The sequence below is a fragment of the Leuciscus leuciscus genome (genome assembly GCF_965113295.1).
Source record: "Leuciscus leuciscus genome assembly, chromosome: 11".
Classification (NCBI taxonomy): domain Eukaryota; kingdom Metazoa; phylum Chordata; class Actinopteri; order Cypriniformes; family Leuciscidae; genus Leuciscus; species Leuciscus leuciscus.
Genome location: NC_138735.1, coordinates 24,166,142 through 24,188,225, shown reverse-complemented (window position 1 = coordinate 24,188,225; position 22,084 = coordinate 24,166,142). Strand labels below are relative to the sequence as shown.

Here is a 22,084-nt window from a genome sequence, read left to right as displayed (position 1 = left end):
TAATAATTGTATACTAATTATTTATAATCATTTTATGTAATACAATTTAAATATTATTATAATAATAATAATATAAATTTTTCAATTGTTTCAGTTATTATTATACAATGAGAATATCAGTATAATGTGAATGTTTGTAATTTGAGTAATAGTCTCTTGTTTTTGTTCAGGTACAAATCTATGAGCTTGAGGAGCATAAAATTGAGACGTGGAGAGGTAAGACATTTTCACAGGTGTTTTTCACTTTTTTGTTTTCCAGATGTTTTATTTATTCATTTATTTTTATAACAGAGCTCTATCTACAAGAAACATTTAAGCCTTTAGTGAACATATCTCCAGATGCAAGGTAAGAGCAGTTCATTTCTGTGTTAACATACATGTTATTCTTTGCCTTGCAATGGAAAGTCTGTAGGGTAATCTTATATATTGAAGAGGACTTGTGTCTTTCCCCTGCAGCTTTTGACAGTCCATTAGTGTAGTGAACCGCTACAGTAGTTCCTTTAGTAAACCACAAACCCTTTTCCTCTCATATATTGCCCTTTCCTGTAAGTATTGTGCTGTTGTGCTGTATTAAATTATTCAGTGCACGTCGTCTTGGAAGAGCAAAACTCAGAATTTTGTCAGGGTCCTCTGAAGTTGCCCTTGTGTTCCTCAGGTCACTGCAGTGAAATTGACTTTCTCTGTCCTCTATATCATGTGTGTTTCAGCATATTTGATGCTGTGTATTCACTGATCAAAAACAAGATCCACCGGTTGCCCGTCATCGACCCTGTCAGTGGAAATGCACTTTACATTTTGACGCACAAAAGGATCCTGAAATTCCTTCAGCTGTTTGTAAGTTCATCAATATATTTATTGTGTATAAAATTTGGGCATTTAGCAAGATTTCTGTTGGCTGTTTTTTTGGGGGGGGGTTTTGGGCGGGGTTTGGGGTTTTACCAATGCTGTAACAAAGTGCACAGTCATTTCCTCTAGAATGAATGAGGAAGGAATAGGATGAAAAAGTGCAGAGGAAGGGAGGGGTAGAACAGATGAAGAGGCTGAGAAAAGATTTTTGCAATCTATCTGATCACAATTCCATGGCCTTATATATGCTTTAACAGTGTACACTGCTTCCATCTCTCAGGAAAATGTCAATGTCATATAAAGACTTTGAAAGAGAGATGTTGATGTCTGAGCAATACAGCTTTTACGTTGCACTGCAAGGGAAAATAAAATGTACTTTATGTACTAAGAATTCTTAGAGAGTGTTTTTGTTTGCCAAAGGCAAAGCAGCCAATATAATTCCTACAATTACTATATGCTTTTTATACTATATGTTTGTGTGTCTCAGGTCTGTGAGATGCCAAAGCCTGCCTTTATGAAGCAGACACTGGAGGAGCTGAGCATCGGGACCTACAGCAACATCGCCTTCATTCACCCCGACACGCCAATCATCAAAGCACTCTGCATCTTTGTGGAGAGGAGAGTGTCAGCACTGCCTGTGGTGGATGAGTCAGGTATGATTCAAGAGAAAAAAAAGACAGATATTGTATATTCCAAAAGAGTGCAACAGTGTCCGCCCACTTTTTTCAGAAGCGTTGGTTCCGGAAGTATTTTTTCCATTCATTTCTTCCATAGAGATTTAAAAAAAGTCTTTGTCAAAGCGTTATAAGCCATGAACCAAGTCGGCTACAAGGTGAATCATAACATTACGAACTTTGATTTGAAGCAAAAAAGTATTTGAAAGTCTGACCAAAAAGACTACTTAATGTCTTTAGTGAGGGAAAGAACTACAATCCCATGAACCATTGCGAACAGCATAATCAAATTAAAAACAATGGAGGAATATAAAACTACTTATTTAAAAATGTTGATCATATATATAAAAACAATATATTTTAAGTTTATTGCAAAAGATGGATGCATATACATATATTTTAAGTATTTTGAGAGCGTAGGGAGGGGAGGCCTACTCGATTACGTCATTCACGTTGCTTTGCACGTTTTCCTTGTTGCGACTCTTTTGTGGAATTATCTGTACAGCATCATGGGTAATGTAGTTTCCACTGTTAAACATGATTATTTAAAAAGTAAGTTGAAAAATGTAGCCTGACAGCTTCAACAGAAGCAAATACCACCGATTAACAACCTCGTAGCTCACAGTAAGGCTGTCAAAAAGGCCAACTGTTGCACTCTATACTCTTACAGTAAGGAAATGTACTCATTTAAAACTTAATGACTTTTTTCTTTGTATTTTCCACTTTCAGGAAAAGTTGTAGATATTTATTCCAAATTTGATGTCATTGTAAGTATATTATGAATTTATTTGATTGTTAATTGAGCAAAAACGATTGGCCTATACACCAGACATTTATTATTTTTGTGTGTGTTTGTAGAATCTTGCTGCTGAAAAGACGTACAACAACCTGGACATTAGCGTGACACAGGCGCTGATGCACAGGTCACAGTACTTTGAAGGGGTCATGAAATGCAACAGATTAGAGACACTGGAAACAATAGTAGATCGGATAGTCAAGGCTGAGGTGAGCTGAGTGTCTTCCTTTTTGTCTTCGTATATCTGCAACATTGACACCAAAATCTCCTCAGTTTTAGGTATTCTAGAGCTGTGCTAGTTGCTCTTGGTTAATAGATATTAAAGGCACACTATGCAAGATTTGTACCTTAATATATCAGGCCATGAGTGCAGAGACGGCTCTGCGTGAGTGGTATTTACGACAGTAACGTTAAATACAAGTACTCCACAGCGACTCTAGGGGTCGCTGTTTGACAAAAACGGAAACTGCATTATAGCTTCTTTTGGAAACAGAAATTCAACTGCTGCCCTTGCTTTTGGTAATGTATTCTAAAGCAGATCTTGGTAATAGATATGCAGGAGCTCTTGTTTTTGCAGATTTTCAAAAGTTCCTCCAGCTCTTCATAGATAAAATATTTTACAGTTGCTCTTGGTAATATGCACTAGAGCAGCTCTTGGCAATTGACATTGTACCTTTAGATTACTGTAGATTATGCTCTAGAGCAAATGGGTAACAAAAAAAATCTAGAGCTGCTGTCAGTCTTTATAGAGGTGTTATTCTAGCATAATATATATTCTTGAGCAGATTGCTTTAGCTCTTCATAATGGTGATATTCTAGTGTCACTCTTTTCTTTTCTATAGCTGCTTTTGTTCACTATAGATATTCTAGATAGAGTTATTCTACAGCTAGTCTTTGTCTTTATATAGGTAAATGTTGAGTTGTTCTTGATAATGTATTCTCTCTTTGTAATAGATATTATACATCTGCTCTGGTAACATTCAACAGTTGCTCTAACTCCTTATAGAAGAAATATTTTTGAGTCGCTCTCAGTAATATGTATATTATACAGCTGCTCTTGGAAACATATATTTTGGTGCTCGGGCCTCTTGGAATTGCCATCCATTTATTATTATTAGCACTTACACTTATATTTTACTGTCGCTCTTGGCAATAAGAGTATCTTTTGGTAATAGATATTGTTTAGTTGCTTTAGATCACTATAGAAATGAGATTCTAGAGCAACTGGGTAATAGATGTCCTAGATATTCTATAGCTGCTCTAATTCACTATAGAGGAGATATTTTATATCGTGGTCCTCCCTCTTGCTTCTCAGTATTTTAGAGCTGCTCTAGGTAACTACAGAGGATATTTTCTCCTCTAGAAGCTGATGTCTCTGTTCTCAATCAGGTGCACAGGCTGGTGGTGGTGGATGAGAACGGCAGCATTGTGGGCATCGTCTCTCTGTCGGACATCCTCCAGGCGCTCGTTCTTAACCCCGCAGGTATAAATGCTCAGCATTCCTAAAGCTCATTTCCAGCAGGACCCTCCTCTTCTCAACCTCTCTCGCCCAAACCACAGGTACTTCATGCACAGGTTGCCTGACACACCGCCACTGCTGGGGTCACCGAGACGATGCATGACCACTGCCTGGCTGATGATGTGTGCGCCGATGGCATGTGCTAACTTGCTCTTTCTGTTTCCACCAAAGAACCAAACATGATTATCTTTGATTCTAGAGGGCAGTTGACAAAGGATGGCCTGTGTGTGTGTTTGTGTGTGTCCACATTTCACCGCATATGATTTTGATTAATGAATGACACTTGCAGGACATCAGAGCCACTGCAGAGCTGCCCATCTGCTGATGGAGAGTGTCCTGCAGTATTTCAACTCAACCGCTCACTCTGTCCTCTCAACACATGCACACAACACACATAATGCCGTAGGTTTTTACAGAAGAATCATTATATAGTTCTGCTTATAAGTTTGCAAACCATTTGCAGAATATGCAAGATGTTAAAAGGGATAGTTCACCAAAAAACTAAAATTCTGTCATCATTTACTCACATCATGTTGTTCCAAACCATTAGTATTTCATTAATTAATGGAAGATATTTTTTAATGAGAGATTTTAAGAGAGAGGTTTCTGTCCCTCCATTGAAAGTCTATTCACTTAAAACTCTGATGCTTCAAAATGTTCATAAAAACATTGTAAAATAAATCCATAGAAATCGAGCAGTTTAATCCAAGTCTTCCTAAAAGTCATGATCGCTTTATTTGATAAACAGATTTAATTTAGGCTTTTATTTGCATATAAACATTGATCCGCTAATGTACACAGGGCACTCAAATATGGTAAACGGAAGTTCAACCGTACTTGCTTGACGTGAGAAAAAAAAAAACACATTGGTTCTTGAAGAAGCTCAGATGTGTTTGGTGTTGCGCAAGAATGAACCTCATTGGTTCTCGCGTGTCAAGCTAGAATGCTTGAGCCTCCGTTTATTACATTCGAGTGCTGTATGTACGTTCGCTGATCACTGTTTAAATTGAACAATTTTATATTCTGCAAGGGGTGTGTAAACTTACGACAAAAAAAGACAGATGAGCAGAACTGTATAACCGATGGAATATGTTGCACATCTTGGTATGACAGACATCGAAATCCAAATCAGATGGTGGGATATAATACACTTCTCTCTATTTTGTCAGAAAACTCTAACTTTCTGAATTTGCTTCTTGAGAGGTCGCTGTGTGCTGGGTGCCTGTCTTGTTGTCTGTGAATTTATAACACTGAATATTAATTGCTGCTGTGAAGAGTGTTATGAATCCTAAGTAGCAGATGTGATGCTGCTAATATTGCAAATAGTATGCATGGATCAAAAGATATTCTGCCCTGGTGTACAGTCCTGCTCCTGGAGATGGACCTTCCTGCAGAGCAGAGTCAGAAATGAACGGAAGCTTGAGGCAAAAAATAACAATAATGCCCCCCAAATTCAAGATAAGGGCGCAAAAAAAAAAGCCCCATTACAATTAAACTAAATTTATTACAACTGTAGTAATAGACAGCACTCAAATTTGGTAAACGGAGGCTCATACGTGCTTGCTTGATGCACGAGAACCAATGAGGTTCATTCTCGTGTCACCCCAGCATGTTTGAGCTTCCGCAAGAACCAATGAGGTTTGTTCTCGAATGTTAAGCAAGTTCGGTTGAGCTTCCATTTACTATACTTTCCTGTAGCTTTACTTTCCTGTAGCTCAAACAGTAGAGCATTGGCGCTTGCACTGCCAAGGTCATGGGTTCGATTCCCAGGGAAAGAAATAGGTGGGTCAATAGTCTTTCAGTCGAGGGATAGAAAACCCATCTAAAAGATCTTCATTTGGGTTTTGAAGATGAATGAAAGTCCTATGGGTTTGGAACGACATGAGAGTAATTAATGACAGAATTTTCATTTTTGGGTGAACTAACCCTTTAATGGAAAAGTTCTGACCCTGCTGCAGAGTCAAGGTTCAATTTTGATAAAACACTCTGAATCTGCAAATCAAGGACGTAGGGACTAAATTTGGCAGGAGGGCCGATCTCAGAGCAGCTCTGGTTGAAGATGCATATTCATGAGCTGCCTACTAGTGGTTATAAGCAGTAATGCAACTAAAAAGAGACCTCTTGTTTACATGTTGTCTGCTCTTTTACCTTCGCAGGTATGACCAGGAAGGACAGCAAAGCAGAGACGGAGTGATGCGTGCTGAGATTGCTGGGCCATGTGACGTTGCTGGCAGAGACTGGAGACAACAAGTTTGAGCCACATCTCTGAATGAAAGAGAGAAACCAAGAAACTTGACCTAGATGAGTGCTGTTAGAAGGCAAAAGAAAGGGTACACAGACTGGTTAATTGCTCTATCATTTAATATATGGATGAACGTAGTGGTCGCATGAGGCGATTAAGGTGGATCATCTCTTATTCAGAAAGGACACTGTGAACTCTGCCTATTATATCACACTAAGCTTCTGCACGCACACTATGATAACTATACTTTTAGCTAGACCTAAAACTACGCCATCTGGTTCCTGAACAGTGGTCTGCGCACAGACTATGGACTGTACCATAATCGCCTCTTTTGGGAGGGGGGTGTCTGTGCGTTTGCAGGGCATTCAGTAATAATCTCAGTATTCAATGCATGTTAGGACTGTTTGCTCCTTGTGTATATACGATTTTCAGCTTGTGCCGTATGAGCCCAGCTCGCATATTTCTACTTTTGACTAAACCTCCTGAATTTAGGAACTGTTGTTTATTTCGTTTAGTCTCCACAATCCCTTTGTAAATGCAGACAGAAATGGTTTCCTCTCTATCTGTCTATGGTGCCTTCTGTCCAGCAGTTATCGCCCACTACTGGTTGCCAACAGAACAAGATTAATTGAATGTTTAAATGTATCAAAGCGAATGTCACAGTTGTTACAAAAACCAAAAGCCCCTTTTTGCTGTTTTAGTGCGTCACTAAATGTATTTACTGAAGAGCTCCACATTTCCTCACTTTGGGTGTCCATTATTTTCTTGATGTTTTTGAAATGATGCTGTAAATGATAATTAAAATGTTTATTTATTTATATTTAACACTTTTGTATTTTTGAAAGTGATATCTTAAGTGTGAGATGGAAAGAACTATTAAGCCCCTATGCAGTAAAACTTGATGTTGAAAAGTGATTCAACCTTAAAATCCCACTTTTTTTTTTTCTGTCCACGAGGCGACTGATTCTTGTTTGTATCAATTGTACTGTACACGCACACAGAGCTTCTGTCTGAAGAATCTACAAGTGCCAGAGAAAGGTATATTTTTCTGTGTATTCAGTGTTGTTTGTAATACTTCACATTATCATTTTAAGTTCTCGTTATATGTTTTGCAGATATATGTTAGTGCTGTTGTCATGAGAGTAATGTCCAGAGATAAATGCACATCATTAGCATTAAAATGCTAATGGATAATCATACTTTAGATTCATTTTTATTTTACAGTTAAATAATAAAAAAGAAAAACAATGTCTTTGAAACTTTTCTTGTATTAAGATGATTCATAAAAAAAATTAAAAATAAGAGGGAGATGCTGCTCTTGTATAGCCTACAACATGTGTGTTTTGGTTTTTACTATATACTGGGGAAAAAATGTAAGCATTTAATAATTTGCCTATTAATTTTAGTTTTCGCATATATCTGTTCAATCGTATCTCCCATGAACCTGACATAAATTGCCGACTTACCTCAAATGGCAGTAGGCTAAAATGTCTGTTTGTGAGTTTGTCACAAAGTAGCCTACTGTTTGCTTATAAATATAAATAAAATGTTAATAAAATATTACAATTCGAATAATTAATAGTTAAAATTAGAATAATTTTTAACTGGCTGTCGCGGGTGGAATGGGGAAATCTTTCCAGGATTCAACAGTTGCTGCCAGTTGTAGGCGTGTCAGGTCACATGACCTGCTAGTCGCGCCTAAAACCCGACATAAGGAAATAGGCCTACTTGCTGTAGTAGGTAGCCTACTAAAAAGTGAAGTTGCCAACGTAACATTTGTCTTGACAGTACCTTGTGGCTCCAGGATGTCGTTAAATTATTATTTTTTTTTTTTTAATGGAACAATTAACAACTTTTTTAATAAAAAAAAATAAGTTTGCAAATGTATTTTAGGTTTTGTATCATATTTGATACACCATGCTTATGGCTCATATAGTATGATATATGGATATGGAGCTCACTCACACTCGAGGAAGAAAAAACATAAATTTTATAGACGATGGCCCAAACTGAGCCAAAATATAGCCTACTGTTATTTTATATGACCAAAAGGTAAGATGAAATTCTATTACATTGTAATGTAAATAAATGAGACATTTTTAAAAAGCCTTTTACTTGCAAAACAAAACAAAACTAGAGGGAAGTAGATTGTTTAGGGCATGCACACTACAACAGATTTTTCAGATAAGTTTTGATCATGATCATGTCGATCATTTGGCTTATAATTCACGTTTCCAACTGTCTGCTTTTACGGTTATATAAGGTTAAATCACTATATTGCTTTCCCTGTAAGTCAGGGAAAGAAATCTAGTGTCATTTCTGTGTTATAAAGTATTCTGTGTCACTAGGCCTATATAAAATATAGTGTCAAATATAGTGTTATAAAGTCATTTCTTTCCCTGGCCCAATATGATTGAAAATTGTCAATGCTTTATTATTCGTAGACTACAAAACACCCATTATCAATTTATATTAGTTGTAGCTGCGTGTTGCTTACATCAATGTCTGCCTGACATGTTTTTACCCTCTATGGTTTCAGATTGTAACAGTAGCAAACCCAGAAGAGTGGCCAGGTCTTAATTTGTACTTTAATACTCAAAGTTTACAGTACTAAGTGGTATACTCAATGTGATGTACTAAACAAACCAGCAGACAATGCATTTACTGTAGTTAACCACTTTAATTGCTTTTGGTAAAAATAATACGTGCAAATGTGCAGAACAATTAACTAAATAACTTTAGATAAACAGTATCTGAACACAAAATAGGATATTGATACATGGAGATACAAATTGATACATGGAGAGTGAGTAAATAATGGCAGAATTTTCATTTTTGGGTGAACTAGGCTATCCCTTTAACTATCCATGTAGCCTATAGCCCACTATCTGCTGCCCCGTTAAGACCTGCACGCTTCTAACAAGAAGACGCAACTGATTACTTTCACTTTAGACATAACCAACTGTGTTTATGTAAACCCTGTGTATATTTGACAGGATTTGCACAATCAGACGCAATTTAGATAAAGTCCAGTAATCGGGCGCTGTTTGACAGGTGTGCGCGCGCTCAGGAAAAAAAAAAAAAACGCGTGGCAGAACAGCTCGCGAATTAAATGTTTAACCGGCACGGCTTTAAAGCAAATGCAAATAATAAACTTTTGTGATTGCAAATAAGTGCAGTGTCCCGTGAGTAACTCTAGCGCTGAGTTACCATGTGATGCGAATGTATGTCGGACCATAGTTTGGGGGCCCCCTAGTGGCGGCGGGGCCCTTAACAGTCGCTTAGTTCGCGGATAGGAAGTGCCGGCTCTGCTGTTAGTAACGCAACATATAAACACACTACAACATGCTGGACAAAATGATGTGCCACCTTCCTTGAAGGGAATCCTAGTCCTAGATGAAATACAAAAAAAAAAAACCCTACAAAATAATTCGTGTCAGTCAGAATCAACCTGTAGCGATGGCTTGGTGCGCGCGCTCATGTGCGCTTCTGGCGAGCCTGTTCCTGACTCGCGCTCATTGGTTCATTTGGCTGATAGCACCTGACTCACAATCCACCCGTTTCTAACTGATCCATGAAACCATAAAGACAGAGCACGTAGGCAACTTCTTGTCGACAAGCTCAGACCATCATTTCTCAAGGTAAATTCATATGCATTTAGTTTTTAGTACTAAATAGAGTAAATATACTCACTGATGCTGCTAACGCTTTATTCCAGATGTGCATGTGAGATTAACTACAAAATTAGAGTTAAAAAGTTCCTCTCGAATGAGGGTAAAACATGCAAATTATGTCCTTAACTGGAACTACGCAATGTTTACATATACAGCCTATTTAATTTCAAATGATAGGCTACTGCTAAATGATAATCCTCGCTTTTGGATAATGTGTAATCTTCCTAAAATAGCCTATAGGTCTATTTAAAAAAAAATTGAACTTGAAATAACCTGTTGTGTGTGGACGAATAATCAATGCCATCGCATTTAATACTATATTATTATATAAATACCAATCTCAGAATGTTTGCATGAGTAGTTAGATCACTTCAACAATTTTTGTCGTTTGCAGATATTGAAAGAATGCGCGCGTGATGATTTTATATTTAGATTTGTAGCCTATTGTTTCACTTTGCTCGATATTGATGTCACGCCCCCCGTGAAGTAATTTTAGCGGTTGCAGAATATTCCATACTACGTGACAGACAGCACATAGTCCACATCTCCGACTCTAGCTGGAAACCTGCTCGTTTATATTTATGTGGCAGGTGCATTGATATGAAATATGATCATTTCCGTCGGACACGGACACCAATGTCATTAGCGACGGCATTTCACATTCACATTTGCATTAATTAACCTTGCAGACGCGCTCTCGCAAAAAGCTCCATTCAAGATCATTGGCTGTGTCTCCAGTGATCTGGCTGCCCTGACTGCATATCTGGGCATCACAAGTGAAGGTTGAGCAGTCAGTCACATATGTGGTCATTTAGAATGCTCTTTAGGCATCCCTAACTCCAATATTACGGCTACTATAATACTGTGGCATTCTGTGAACAGGGTTCACTGTCATGGCAAATCTTGAAAAATTGGACTTTTAAAAATTTGATTTTGGTATATCATGGAAATGAATCAAACTAAAATCTTAAAAAGTCAAGGAAATGCCATTGACACTTCTATCACATTTCAAAGGTTTTGGGTCAGTAGATAGAATGTAATCCATCTGGGATTTAAAAAAAAATGTTATCTTAAAAACTTTAATAACTTTTTAATAACTTTAATCTCCAAACTTTTAACAAACAAACAGTACATTATTTATTATGGTCACTTTTTATTAGAAGCAATAAAGACTTGCTGTTCTTTTGAACTTTCTATACATAATTATTATTTTTTAAAATCCTAATAAAAATGTAGCCTATCATGATTTCCACACAAATATTTTCAGCTGTGATAATAATAAGAAATGTTACTTAAGTACCAAATAGGCATATTAGAAATGATGATTTCTGAAGGATCATGTGACACTGAAGATGCTGAAAATTCAGCTTTGCCATCACACGAATTACATTTAAAAATATATTAAAATACAAAATAATTATTATAAATTGTAATAATATTACTGTTTTACTGCATTTATGATCAAATAAATGCAGCTGAGCGAGCAAGACAAAAAGAAGTACAATCTCTATGAGTAACCTAATTTGTATATATATAGCCTATATATATATATATATATATATATATATAGTGTATATATATATATATATATATATATATATATATATATATATATATATATATACTGTACAACACGCATTCAGTTACTAATATCATCATTAAGTTCATTCTAAATTAGAACACAATGAATTGTGATCATATCTGATATAATCAGTGTGTTGCATCAATACTTTTGGACTTGGTGGAAACTGTGGTAAAAGAGCAGAAAGTTAGCTCCTATACAGTAGGTTTTGAGACTCAACCATTGTCAAGCCGATCCCTGTGTGACTTTCCTGAAAGCATAATGAGTTGTCCATGACTCCGGCGATTCATACCCATTGTTTTTAGATGCTGGCTTCACGTGCACTGGTGCGGGGACTGCAGTCTGGATTCTGGAGGAGGGTGTCAACTTCATCGGGTGCCTGGGCTGCACATACTCACGGTGATCTATCTATCTATCTATCTATCTATCTATCTATCTATCTATCTATCTATCTATCTATCTATCTATCTATCTATCTATCTATCTATCTATCTATCTATCTATCTATCTATCTATCTATCTATCTATCTATTGTTCTTTGACTGTTCTTGTGTATTTGTCCTCAGATGTTGATGTGCTTGATTGCTCCGCTCCTCAGTACAACAACCGTCTGGACACTCCATTGCCAGATGTTCCATTTGTCAGAAATCTGAGTGTTGAACAGAAGAAACTCAAAGAAAAAGAGAAGGGACCATGGACCCAGCTCACCAAGGAGGAGAAACTAGCCAGTAAATCTGCAGGGCTAAGGCTAACTTTTTGCTTTTTTTAATCTACCAACAACCAACTACCAACAAGTGGAGGCTAGACTTTGAACTTGGGCGTGGAGGAAACTGTTACTCACCTGAAAGACCACATTTGTCTTTACAGTAGCTGTATAAACATACCCATATATCATTTTTACTCTAAGTAGAAGTAGGTACTGCACTCTAAACAAAAATGGTGCTAAATAGCACTAAAAGTGGTTCATTGGCTTGTAATCATAGGGGAACCACTTTAAGTGCCATATAGCACCTATCTTTAAAGGTGCTATACAGCACCTTTGTCAAATGGTGCTATGTAGAACCATAAGAGGTGCCATATAGCACCTTGGTTGTTTATAATTGCTTCAACAAAAATGGTGCTCAACAGTACCCAACAGTGGTTCTTTGGCTCGTAATAATAGGGGAACCTCTTTTGGTACTATATATGGCACTTAATTTTCTTTGAGGAATGCGGCGCTCGCGCTCGCTCACGTGCACCTGACATGCACAGTGCACACTAATCGGCGCGTACGTTTTTATTTAATTATATATTTATTTATTATGATTTTTTTTTTTTTTACTTTCAAAATGACAGAATTCAACAACAAGTTCTTGACACATTTTCAAATTGTGTAAGTATAAATTTAAACACGTTTTTAAACATAACTTCTCTCGTCACTCATTTGTTTAGCCTAATTATTTGACTAGGCCTACACAAATAACAAAAAGCAGTTAATAAATATAGCTTTTTATTGAAGTTTGTGACATAATTTCAGTAGGCTATATATCTGACTTCACATCCACACAATTTTTTTCTGTGGTCAAAAAGTCTTGTGTGGGGGCCCTGGAATATATATAGGCGGGACTTGTATTCAGGAAAATCATTATATTTTAATGTAGTTTTTCTAATCCTATCACTAACTAAACTAAGAGACTAAGAGAGCCTTTAAATAACTGTAGGTGCTTAACAGGTTTTTTGTATGGTAATGGTGCCATATAGCACCTTAACCACCCCAAAGAACCGCTAAAGAACCGCTGAAGAACCAAACTGGGCTTAACAGGTTCTTTAAATGGTAGTGGTGCTATATAGCACCTTAACCACCGCAAAGAACCCCTGAAGAACCGCTGAAGAACCATTTTTTTTTAGTGTGTGTAAGGAAAATATGATATACAGAACCATTCAAATGTTTGGGGTCAATATGTTTGTTTTGTTTTTTTAAGAAATAATGCTTACATGACACATTTCCCCACAAAGACACATTAAATAAATAAAAACATATATTTCACATTGTTATAAAAAATACATTTTCAAATAAGTGCTCATCAGAGAATTAATCCAAGAATGGCAGTTTTCACAAAAATATTAAGCACCACAACTGTTTTCAACATGACTATACTTATATTCATACTTATTATTATTATTATTATACAATATGAATGGTATTTTAGACATCAAACCAGCATATGATTTCTGAAGGATCATGTGACACTGAAGACTTGAGTAATGATGCTGAAAATCCTGGAGCCATCACTCGAGTAAAATGTACTCGAGTAATGTACACTCGAGTACATTTTAAAATATATTACAATATTACTGCATATTTGTAATCAACTAAATTCAGCCTTGTTGAGCATAAGATACTTCTTTCAAAAACATTAAAAAAATCTTACAGACCCCAAACTTTTGAACAATAGGGGATATTATCATATTATCACATTATATTATCTATTTTTAAAAGTATTATATCCTATTTTATTATATATTATATACTCTTCTATTACCTTTTGTATTACTTTTACACACACACACACACACACACACACACACACACACACACACACACACACACACACACACACACACACACACACACACACACACACACACACACACACACACACACACACACACACACACACACACACACACACACACACACACACGATCACTAGCTACCAATAGAACTGATTCAGATCCTTTAGGATCCTTTGAATGCTGATCGAACACTTGGCGGAAACTGATCAGTTTTCTTGAGTAGGTATTAGAGTTACTTGCTTTTAATGTTACGAGGATTCAGAAGGAATTTCAGATGGAGCAAGAAGCCACCCCAAATCAGTCTGTCTGGCATAAATATAGTGATATTTCTTTTTTTATATATTATTATTTTTTAATATTTCATATTTTTTTATATTAGATTTTAAATCTATATAAGAAATATATCTATTCATTTAATTCATATAATATTTATTTGCAGTTTTATATTCCTTTGTGATGTATAATAGATTATTTTTACCTGGGTAAGATCCCTCAAGGCTAAATTATTAATATAGTAAATGGGTCATGGGTCTTGGGAATTATAATGCTAATGCCGGATATGCTAATGACACTCATTTAGCCTCAGGTATATAGTTCTTTACCACCAGATGGCAGCGTTGTCCAGCTGTTTGAGTTGAATAGTGGCAAACCTTGCCCTCCAAGTGTGCATGCAAGCAGGGCAAACTACTAAATCCAACTATTAAGATTCAGTCTGAGTGTGTTGTCTCTTTCTTTGCAGTATACAGACTCACACATGAGCTGTCGTTTCCAGAGATGAAGAAAGGCTCCAAAGAGTGGATGACTGTCCTCGGGGGCATGTTCTTCTTCTTTGGCTTCACAGGGCTGCTGGTCTGGTGGCAGCGTGTCTATGGTGGGTTTATATATGAATATATTTATACATATACATCCTCTAGTCTAAATGATGCTTAAAGTCACCATGAAATCAAAATTAACAATTCTTTTGTTTTTTGTTTTGTTTTTTTGGAATATTGCAGTATGCACTTCTTTTTAAAGTCTATGTGCCCTCATAATCTTTAATCAAAATAACTTCCCTTCCCTCTTGCAACAACATCTATTCTCTGATGACGTGTTTACTGGCGTGAGGGTGAGACAACCTGAGATCACAGCATTAGCAAACGACAAAACGAACCAACAACCAATAAATTCCCAATAGACAAAATCAAATCCCGCCCTACATTTTTTCTTGTTTGAAAAGCTGTTTCACTCAATATACATCACAATATGGAAGAAAAGACTATCGCAACTTCCGTTTTATGCGGACTTTAATGGTTTTTGATTGCCAGAATATGGCGGGAAAGCTTTAAATGCTTGAATTTCAGGCATTTCATCATTACTGATACGCTCTGGATACACTTTGATGTGAGATCCGGGTGGATTTAATTGTGTTGATGATTTATTTATTCATCCAATCAGAGTCAGAAACAGTCATTGAATCCAAAATCAACATAACGTATTGGCTTCTGCTAAATTAAGGCTCAAAACCTCGCTTAGCATTCCCTGTCAGTGATTTCCACTTGGATTGTGTGTTTTTTTTTGTTTTTTTTTGCCTTTTCATCTTTATCCCTTTCCTCTAATGTGACCATCAGATAGATCTCAGAGTACAGATCGCGCTGACTTTAACGTTTCAGATGGAGGAATCAGTTCTGCCTTTTTACCTGCAGCACACACTCCCCCTGCATTCACTCGGCTGAAATAATTGGACTTGGTTGTGTTTTGCAGTCAGCAGTTTAAAGGAGCAGAAAAGAGGGGAAAGATTTACGTGTTTGAGCCTCGGCTTCAGTTCAGGAATCCCTTTAGACCCAGCTGAACTTCTTCACAAATGATAGGAAGAATTCCAAGGCTGTGTGTATAAGACAGATGGGAAACAGTTGACATGTTTAAAACAGAATGAGTGTGCATTGTGTGGTTGTGTGAGTGTGTGTGTTTGCATAAGTGTGCGAGTGAGTTCTTGTCGGAAGCAGACGAGTCTCCTCAATCTCGGTCTCAGAAGCCCCAGGTCTTTGAGGAAGGAAGTCAATGCTACATCACCTCAGGAGAGACACAGTAGAGGGAAATAATGCAAGGAGGGAAGAAAACAGAGAAACTGTGAGAACAAAAGTTTGGTGAGGATCCTTGAGGGGGGGGAAGTAGTCAAAGTGAGATAGGTATACAGAAGTCCAAAAGTCAGTTGTCGGTTGAGCGCTGGGTATTTCCCACATGGTCTGGCTCATGTTGTGACTTGAACAACTCTGCTCTTGGGCGCTGTTCTTCTAACTCATTAAGACTCATTTGAGGTTGACTTCGGCAATTGTCGGGATTCATTTATTTTTTTGGAGAGCCACCTGCAGTCATGTCGCAGGTTCTTGCAGGCATCTCTGCCCCACGACTGCCCAAAAACTGAAAAGAATTTTCACATTCCTCAGGGGCAGGTGCACAGACTCCACCTGGCAAAAAAAAATGAACTGTTTTCCATAATCTTTTTGATGTGTTCATGTGGTAGAAACTATTCCGTCTGCCTTGAGGGGAGGTGGGGAGATGCCCTTGGAAAAATGACATTATATTAACCAAATACCAGATATACAGAGTCCAAATCGAAAAACTGGGATTCAAAATTTAAACCTGGAGACAAACAGAAAGTTTTACGATTTAGAAAAATGTACAACAAAGAAGTATTATGATAGCAATGTAAGAAATTTGTTAAAACAGATGATTTTTGTGATGTAAGAATGAAAGAAAGATAAATCACATCAGAACTTTTGCATGTTTAATGTAAAATTACAATGAAAACCAAAGTGACATTTCAGAGAAAATTATGAAAATGTCATAAAATTTTATATATAAAATAGAAATATCTAAAAATAGAAATATATGTGTATGTATATACTGTATCTATATCTATCTATCTATATATATATGTTTTGAATTCAAATTTATTTTGATATGCTGTTAATATTATAAAAATTAACAATAGATGCTTTTTTTGGACTTTTGAACTCTACTGTATACCAATTTTCAATGCATCATTCTTATGATTTAGTTATGAAATAATATAGGCTCCACCACTGCAACCTTTTTTTGACCGAGTGTATTTGCATTTTTATTTGCTCCATTTTTACATGAACCAGGTTTGTGATATTAGCAGACGTGTTTGTGCATGTTGTGCAGACACAATAGTTTTCTCTAATTTGTTTATTTTTTTGTCGCCTGCTCCTCGCCTGGAGGATAAAACCACAGCAGAAGAGTCTGAGCTGGCAGGTGCTGCCCTCTGTTAGGACACTTAACTGCTGACTATATGGGTTTTTTTCTGCTGACAGGTCTACAGTTCCACTTAGGGGATTTTGCACAATAACTGTCTTCCACAGCAACATCTTTCCCACTTTTTTAATTTAACGATTTATCAGAGTTTTATCAGAGTTTGTTTGGTTATTCTGTGAAATATATTAATACATACCGTTAATACATTAAGGGCATTTCGGAATAGTTTGTTGTCCCTTAAAGGGATAGTTCACCCCAAAAATTAAAATTTTGTCATTTACTCACCCTCAATTTGTTCTGTTGAACACAAAAGAAGATATTTTGAAGAATGCTGGTAACCAGACAGTTGATGGCAGCCATTGACTTCCATAGTAGGAAATAAAATACTGTGGAAGTCAATGGCTACCGTCAACTCTCTTATCAACATTCTTCAAAATATCTTCTTCTGTGTTCAACAGAACAAAGAAACTAATTTTATACTCACAGATTTGGGGTGATCAAATGATGACAATGTATGACAGTGATGAACAATGTATTTAATCTAGAATTGAATCATGTCACCTATTATGTTTTTCTCTGTTTGGCAGTGTATGGTGATGTTCCGCACACTTTCTCTCAAGAGTGGGTTGACAAGCAGACGCAGAGGATGATAGATATGAGAGTGAACCCCGTCCACGGATTCTCTAATAAGTGGGACTATGAAAAGAAACAGTGGAAATAAATGCATTCTGATGTACTGTAATGTTTGCATTAATGAGACGTTCCAAACTCAATAATGCTGTGCAACCTGCAGCCTTAAAATGTATACCTGTGTGAATCCAAATAAATGCACTGAATTAAACTCAGAGCTGCTTCAGTATTCTGGCTTTGTACTGTTTGTACTTTGAACAAAGAATGTGTGTTGGTACATTTAACCTGATACCTGACTACCGTAGAATTTAATATGCGTTAACATGATTGGCTGGGGCAGGTGGAGTGAGAGAGTGTGTTATTGGCTGAGGAGTTAATCCAATCTCTTTTCAAGTGCCTAAAATGACTTGAATGACAAGTTAATTATAGAAGTACAAATATTAAATGTAGTTCCACAGTGCTTCAAATAGTTTTAGATGAAGTCACACTGCTGTCACTGCTTGAAATCTCATTCACCTAAAAATGAAAATTATCCCATAATTTACTCACCCAAGCCATCCTAGGTGACTTTCTTCTTTTAGCCAAACACAATCTATCTATCTATCTATCTATCTATCTATCTATCTATCTATCTATACCAAGGTTTGAGCCACAATGATTGCACTGAACAACACAAAAATACTGAGTTCCCCAGACAAAATGTGTTACAACGCTTCCTAGTTCCCCTATTGAAAATGTATTTGTCAAAATGAGCGAAGCTTGTACTTAAAGACATGCCTGAAGTATGGAGTCCTGAGGGATTAATGAAAAGAAGCTTTGACAAAGCTGAAAGGAATGAAAAGAATTGCACTTCAAACACTAACCCAGACACCATAAACACCCTGCATCTGGAGAGGCATAGTACTACGGCCAAAGAAATGAATGGTGTGACGTAGGAAGTGCCGCCCCCGAAGAGTGACTATCTTCAAAGTATTCAGTTTCAACAACAGTCCTAGCGTTGCTTCAATGAACGCGCCTGACTCGATGTCATTCGTTGACGGTGACAGAGCACGCTTAATTTCTGCACGATCCGTGCCGCGCGTTGGAAAAACTGAATCTTGCCAAAAAGCGTGGAGATATACTTGTACATTTTACATACAGAAAAAGTGCTTCTTCGTGCGCTGACTTGGTTGCTATTTTCTCTTCCGTCTTTCTGGGACCTCGAATGTCAGTGGAATAATTAGAAACACAGCGCTAGCTTTAACTCTCTTCTTCGGGCTCGTAACGTCAACGACGTCGCAAGGTTTTTTCTTTCTTCTCGCTATTGGCTGGTGGTTCACTGGAATATAAGCGCAGTGAGTCTGAGCTGTGAAGGGGCATTCCTCGCGCCGCAGCAACGGCCACTCTATCCATCATCGGCGCGCGCTGGACATGCAGGTTTGCAGGCAGTTATGGCTATAAAGTTATGAATGTGATACTCAGTCATATTATTTTTCTCAAAAATTCCATTTCAATGAGAGAAATCACGTCAGCGTGATGTGAATTTGAATTTTTTTCTGAGCCTTTCTCTGTGGGAGAGTTTTTTTCCCGTTACGATGTACTTCGAATAACCGACTCTTTACCGCTCGCGCTCGTTTTTATCCTGTTTAATAACGATGGCTAACGAAATTCGCTATGACAATCGGAATATTGTGGAGAAATACCTCAATCACAAACTTTTAAAGAGGGGATATGTATGGAAACTTCCATCTTCTGGGGAAGAAGATGACACCTTCAATAGAGGAGAGGGCTCCTCTCCAAACTCTGACAGGAGGAGGCTTCAGGCTCCCTCGGCCGGCGGGGGAAACAACTCTGAATGCCTGATAGCCCACCGGCTCACCCGTTCAGACCCTCATTTGAGGCTCTACCGGGTGTTACGCGAGGCTGGAGACGAGATAGAAAGGATATACCAGCGTGAATTTGAGGAGATGTCCCACCAGATGGTATTTAGTCCCAATGCAGCGCAACGCAGCTTCTTAACCGTGGCTGAAGAGCTCTTTAGAGACGAAGTGAACTGGGGGCGGATCGTGGCTTTCTTCGAGTTTGGCGGGACCATGTGCGTGGAGAGCGTCAACCGGGAGATGGCGTCCCAGGTAGATAGTATTGCACACTGGATGACAGACTACCTGAACGGGCCACTGGAAAACTGGATCGAGGAAAATGGAGGTTGGGTAAGTTTATGGTCAAATGATCGTGACCTTTGCACAGTCATTCATGACTTCATCTCTGCAGCTGAAGCTTAACATAACAACAACAACAAAGTCTTATTAAATACCGAAGACCCACGCGATGTTGTTAACTATAACCTTTTACCAATCAAATAATTATTTTCTTAGTAAGGTTTGATTCTACTAAGGAGGGTCACAGCAGATTGTTAAAAAACCCATGACAGCAAAATTCAAGTTTTTGTGCCTTTTTGCTTTGTGGCTTCTTTATCCAAGTGCACTCCTAAACACTGACAAAATTGGGAGGAAATATACTGGGAAAGGGACTAAAATATTGATGATTTATTATGTAGGCTAGGCTACTACAGATTTGTGTCCAATCAAATTCTCTCTAGTAAGAGAAAGTCCTTCCTCCATATCACACTGCAATTCATGTTTAGGGCTGTGATCTAGCTAAAGGCTATTGGATAGCCTATTTAAAATATGTTTTGTCCAAACTTCCTGTTTCAGTAGAACGTATGTTGTCACTAGGGAAAAAACTACACAACCGTAAAGTGATTTATGGCGTTTTACATAGTTTCAGGCTCTATAGTCTAAGGCAATGAAATGAGTTTAATTAATTGTGTCTGCAGTGCTATTTAGTAGAATGGGTTAGTTGTTTGAGTGGTACTGGTCTGGCTTGAGTTGAGTCAGCTTGGTTTTTGACAGTTCAATCAAGGTGAAAGTGACACTTCAGTCATTGTAAGCCACGCCCCTCTTATGTCCTGTAAGAATAGAGTTTTTTTCAGAGTGAAGTAGGCATCCTTTTTCTCAAGACATAGACTAGGCTATGACTTTGTTGCATGCTAGGTCATATGAATTCTTAATGATTGTTTGGTTGTAATTGTAAATAATTCCAGCAAATGTAAAAAAAAGAAAGAAAGATGTTTTTGCTCGAGGTGAAGCCTCAGAGAGTTCATGCTGTGATTTACCAGTGGGACAGTTTAAAGAACATGCTATTTTCTGTGCCTGAAGACACCTAGGTAGGGTTGTGGCAGCTGCTTGAAAGCCTCATCCGCTTGCACTATTTGTTTTGAAGACTTATTTAATTAAATGTATTTATGATAACAATTAAATTGTATTATAATTATTATAATAATTATATGTATTACACATTTATTATTATAATAAAATAGATTTTTACTATCAAAAAATACCAAAAATGATCATTATAATAATATAAATAATAATCATTCCTGGTTGGGGACTTTGAAAAAATAATTAGTTTCAGAGTCATTCAAGGTTAATGGTGCAACACTCAGATACTGTATAGTGCATGTTTCTTTAATGCTACCACTACACTATACAATACACTAAATTGTTACTTACACATGGCTGGCGCAACTGGCCCCTGGTGGCTTGTCTCTGAAAAGAAAGGAAATCTGGCATGTGTAAAAACTGAGTAGCCTATATCCATGAACGTCCAACTCCCTAGTCAAAACAAGTAAACATTTTTATTCCTTCTTTTTTCCGAAAGAGCCCTTGCTTTAACACTATCCTTCACTCTGACTGCAGTGCTTCTGTGCTGAATTATTTACGGTATAAATTGGTGCAGCCCATCATGGTTGTGTTGATCCTTTATGGTTGGACTGACTCCACCCTATTCATCTCAGAACCCCAGTCTAAGATGAGGGCTGTAGACAAGGACTGTCCTCCAAATCATAAACTGAACTACATTATGCGTGTTATAATCTTAGATAAAAATGGTTAAATGGTGTTAAATTGCAGTTTGGGAATCTTTTCTCTTTTCCTTCAAATAATCAACCATTTGAGCATGGTATTATGCGAGATGGAACAGTTTAGGGATGCACTGAAATTTCGGCCACTGAAAATAGCATTTTTGTTTTTTGGTCGAAAGAGAAATCCGGCAGAAAAATAAATGCTGCTCCGCCCCTCAGTGTTCAGCGCACATGTTTCACTCTCACTCTAGCTGTTATCATTTCGCGGTGTGACGTTCCGCTCAATATTTTGCTCTATGCACGTGCGAAGCTCAGTTGCTCACAACCCATGCGAACGCTCCACTCATGTACCGCTCATGCTCATCAGAAAAGCAAAGTACACTCAAATAATGTGCCGAAATTTCTATGT

The 22,084-nt window shown here is 37.4% G+C and overlaps 3 protein-coding genes and 1 long non-coding RNA gene across 16 annotated transcripts in view; all 4 read left to right on the top strand.

Moving 5' to 3' along the window:
- Positions 1–7,322, top strand: part of prkag2a (protein kinase, AMP-activated, gamma 2 non-catalytic subunit a) — a 68,410-nt gene extending 61,088 nt beyond the window's left edge. For 5 of the 11 annotated variants that reach the window (XM_082184447.1, XM_082184452.1, XM_082184450.1 and 2 more), the window contains 7 exons: positions 171–346; positions 708–834; positions 1,334–1,499; positions 2,250–2,287; positions 2,379–2,525; positions 3,706–3,799; positions 5,992–7,322. In XM_082184447.1, coding sequence (XP_082040573.1) covers positions 171–346; positions 708–834; positions 1,334–1,499; positions 2,250–2,287; positions 2,379–2,525; positions 3,706–3,799; positions 5,992–6,029 — 786 coding nt within the window. In that variant the 3' untranslated portion in view covers positions 6,030–7,322. Of the gene's footprint in view, positions 1–170; positions 347–707; positions 835–1,333; positions 1,500–2,249; positions 2,288–2,378; positions 2,526–3,705; positions 3,877–5,991 lie in introns of all 11 variants that reach the window. The other 6 variants (XM_082184451.1, XM_082184448.1, XM_082184455.1 and 3 more) reach the window with 3 other exon arrangements.
- Positions 7,323–9,563: 2,241 nt separating this feature from the next.
- Positions 9,564–17,989, top strand: cox4i1l (cytochrome c oxidase subunit 4I1, like). The gene is made up of 5 exons (XM_082184477.1): positions 9,564–9,718; positions 11,639–11,732; positions 11,900–12,061; positions 14,629–14,760; positions 17,732–17,989. Exons 2-5 carry the CDS (start codon positions 11,639–11,641, stop codon positions 17,863–17,865), a joined length of 522 nt encoding a protein of 173 aa, XP_082040603.1. The 5' UTR covers positions 9,564–9,718; the 3' UTR covers positions 17,866–17,989.
- Positions 12,069–13,956, top strand: LOC309509710. The gene is made up of 2 exons (XR_014210019.1): positions 12,069–12,249; positions 13,221–13,956. It is a non-coding gene; the product is annotated as an uncharacterized lncRNA (long non-coding RNA).
- A 723-nt stretch (positions 17,990–18,712) lies between the features above and the next one.
- The window catches only part of bcl2a (BCL2 apoptosis regulator a), a 48,906-nt gene continuing 45,534 nt past the window's right edge, over positions 18,713–22,084 (top strand). For 2 of the 3 annotated variants that reach the window (XR_014209994.1, XM_082184473.1), the window contains exon 1: positions 18,713–19,963. Coding sequence is in view for 2 of the 3 variants with exons in the window: in XM_082184473.1 (XP_082040599.1) it covers positions 19,409–19,963 (555 nt within the window). In the remaining variant the exon portion in view is untranslated. The remainder of the gene's footprint in view (positions 19,964–22,084) is intronic. The other variant, XM_082184474.1, reaches the window with a different exon arrangement.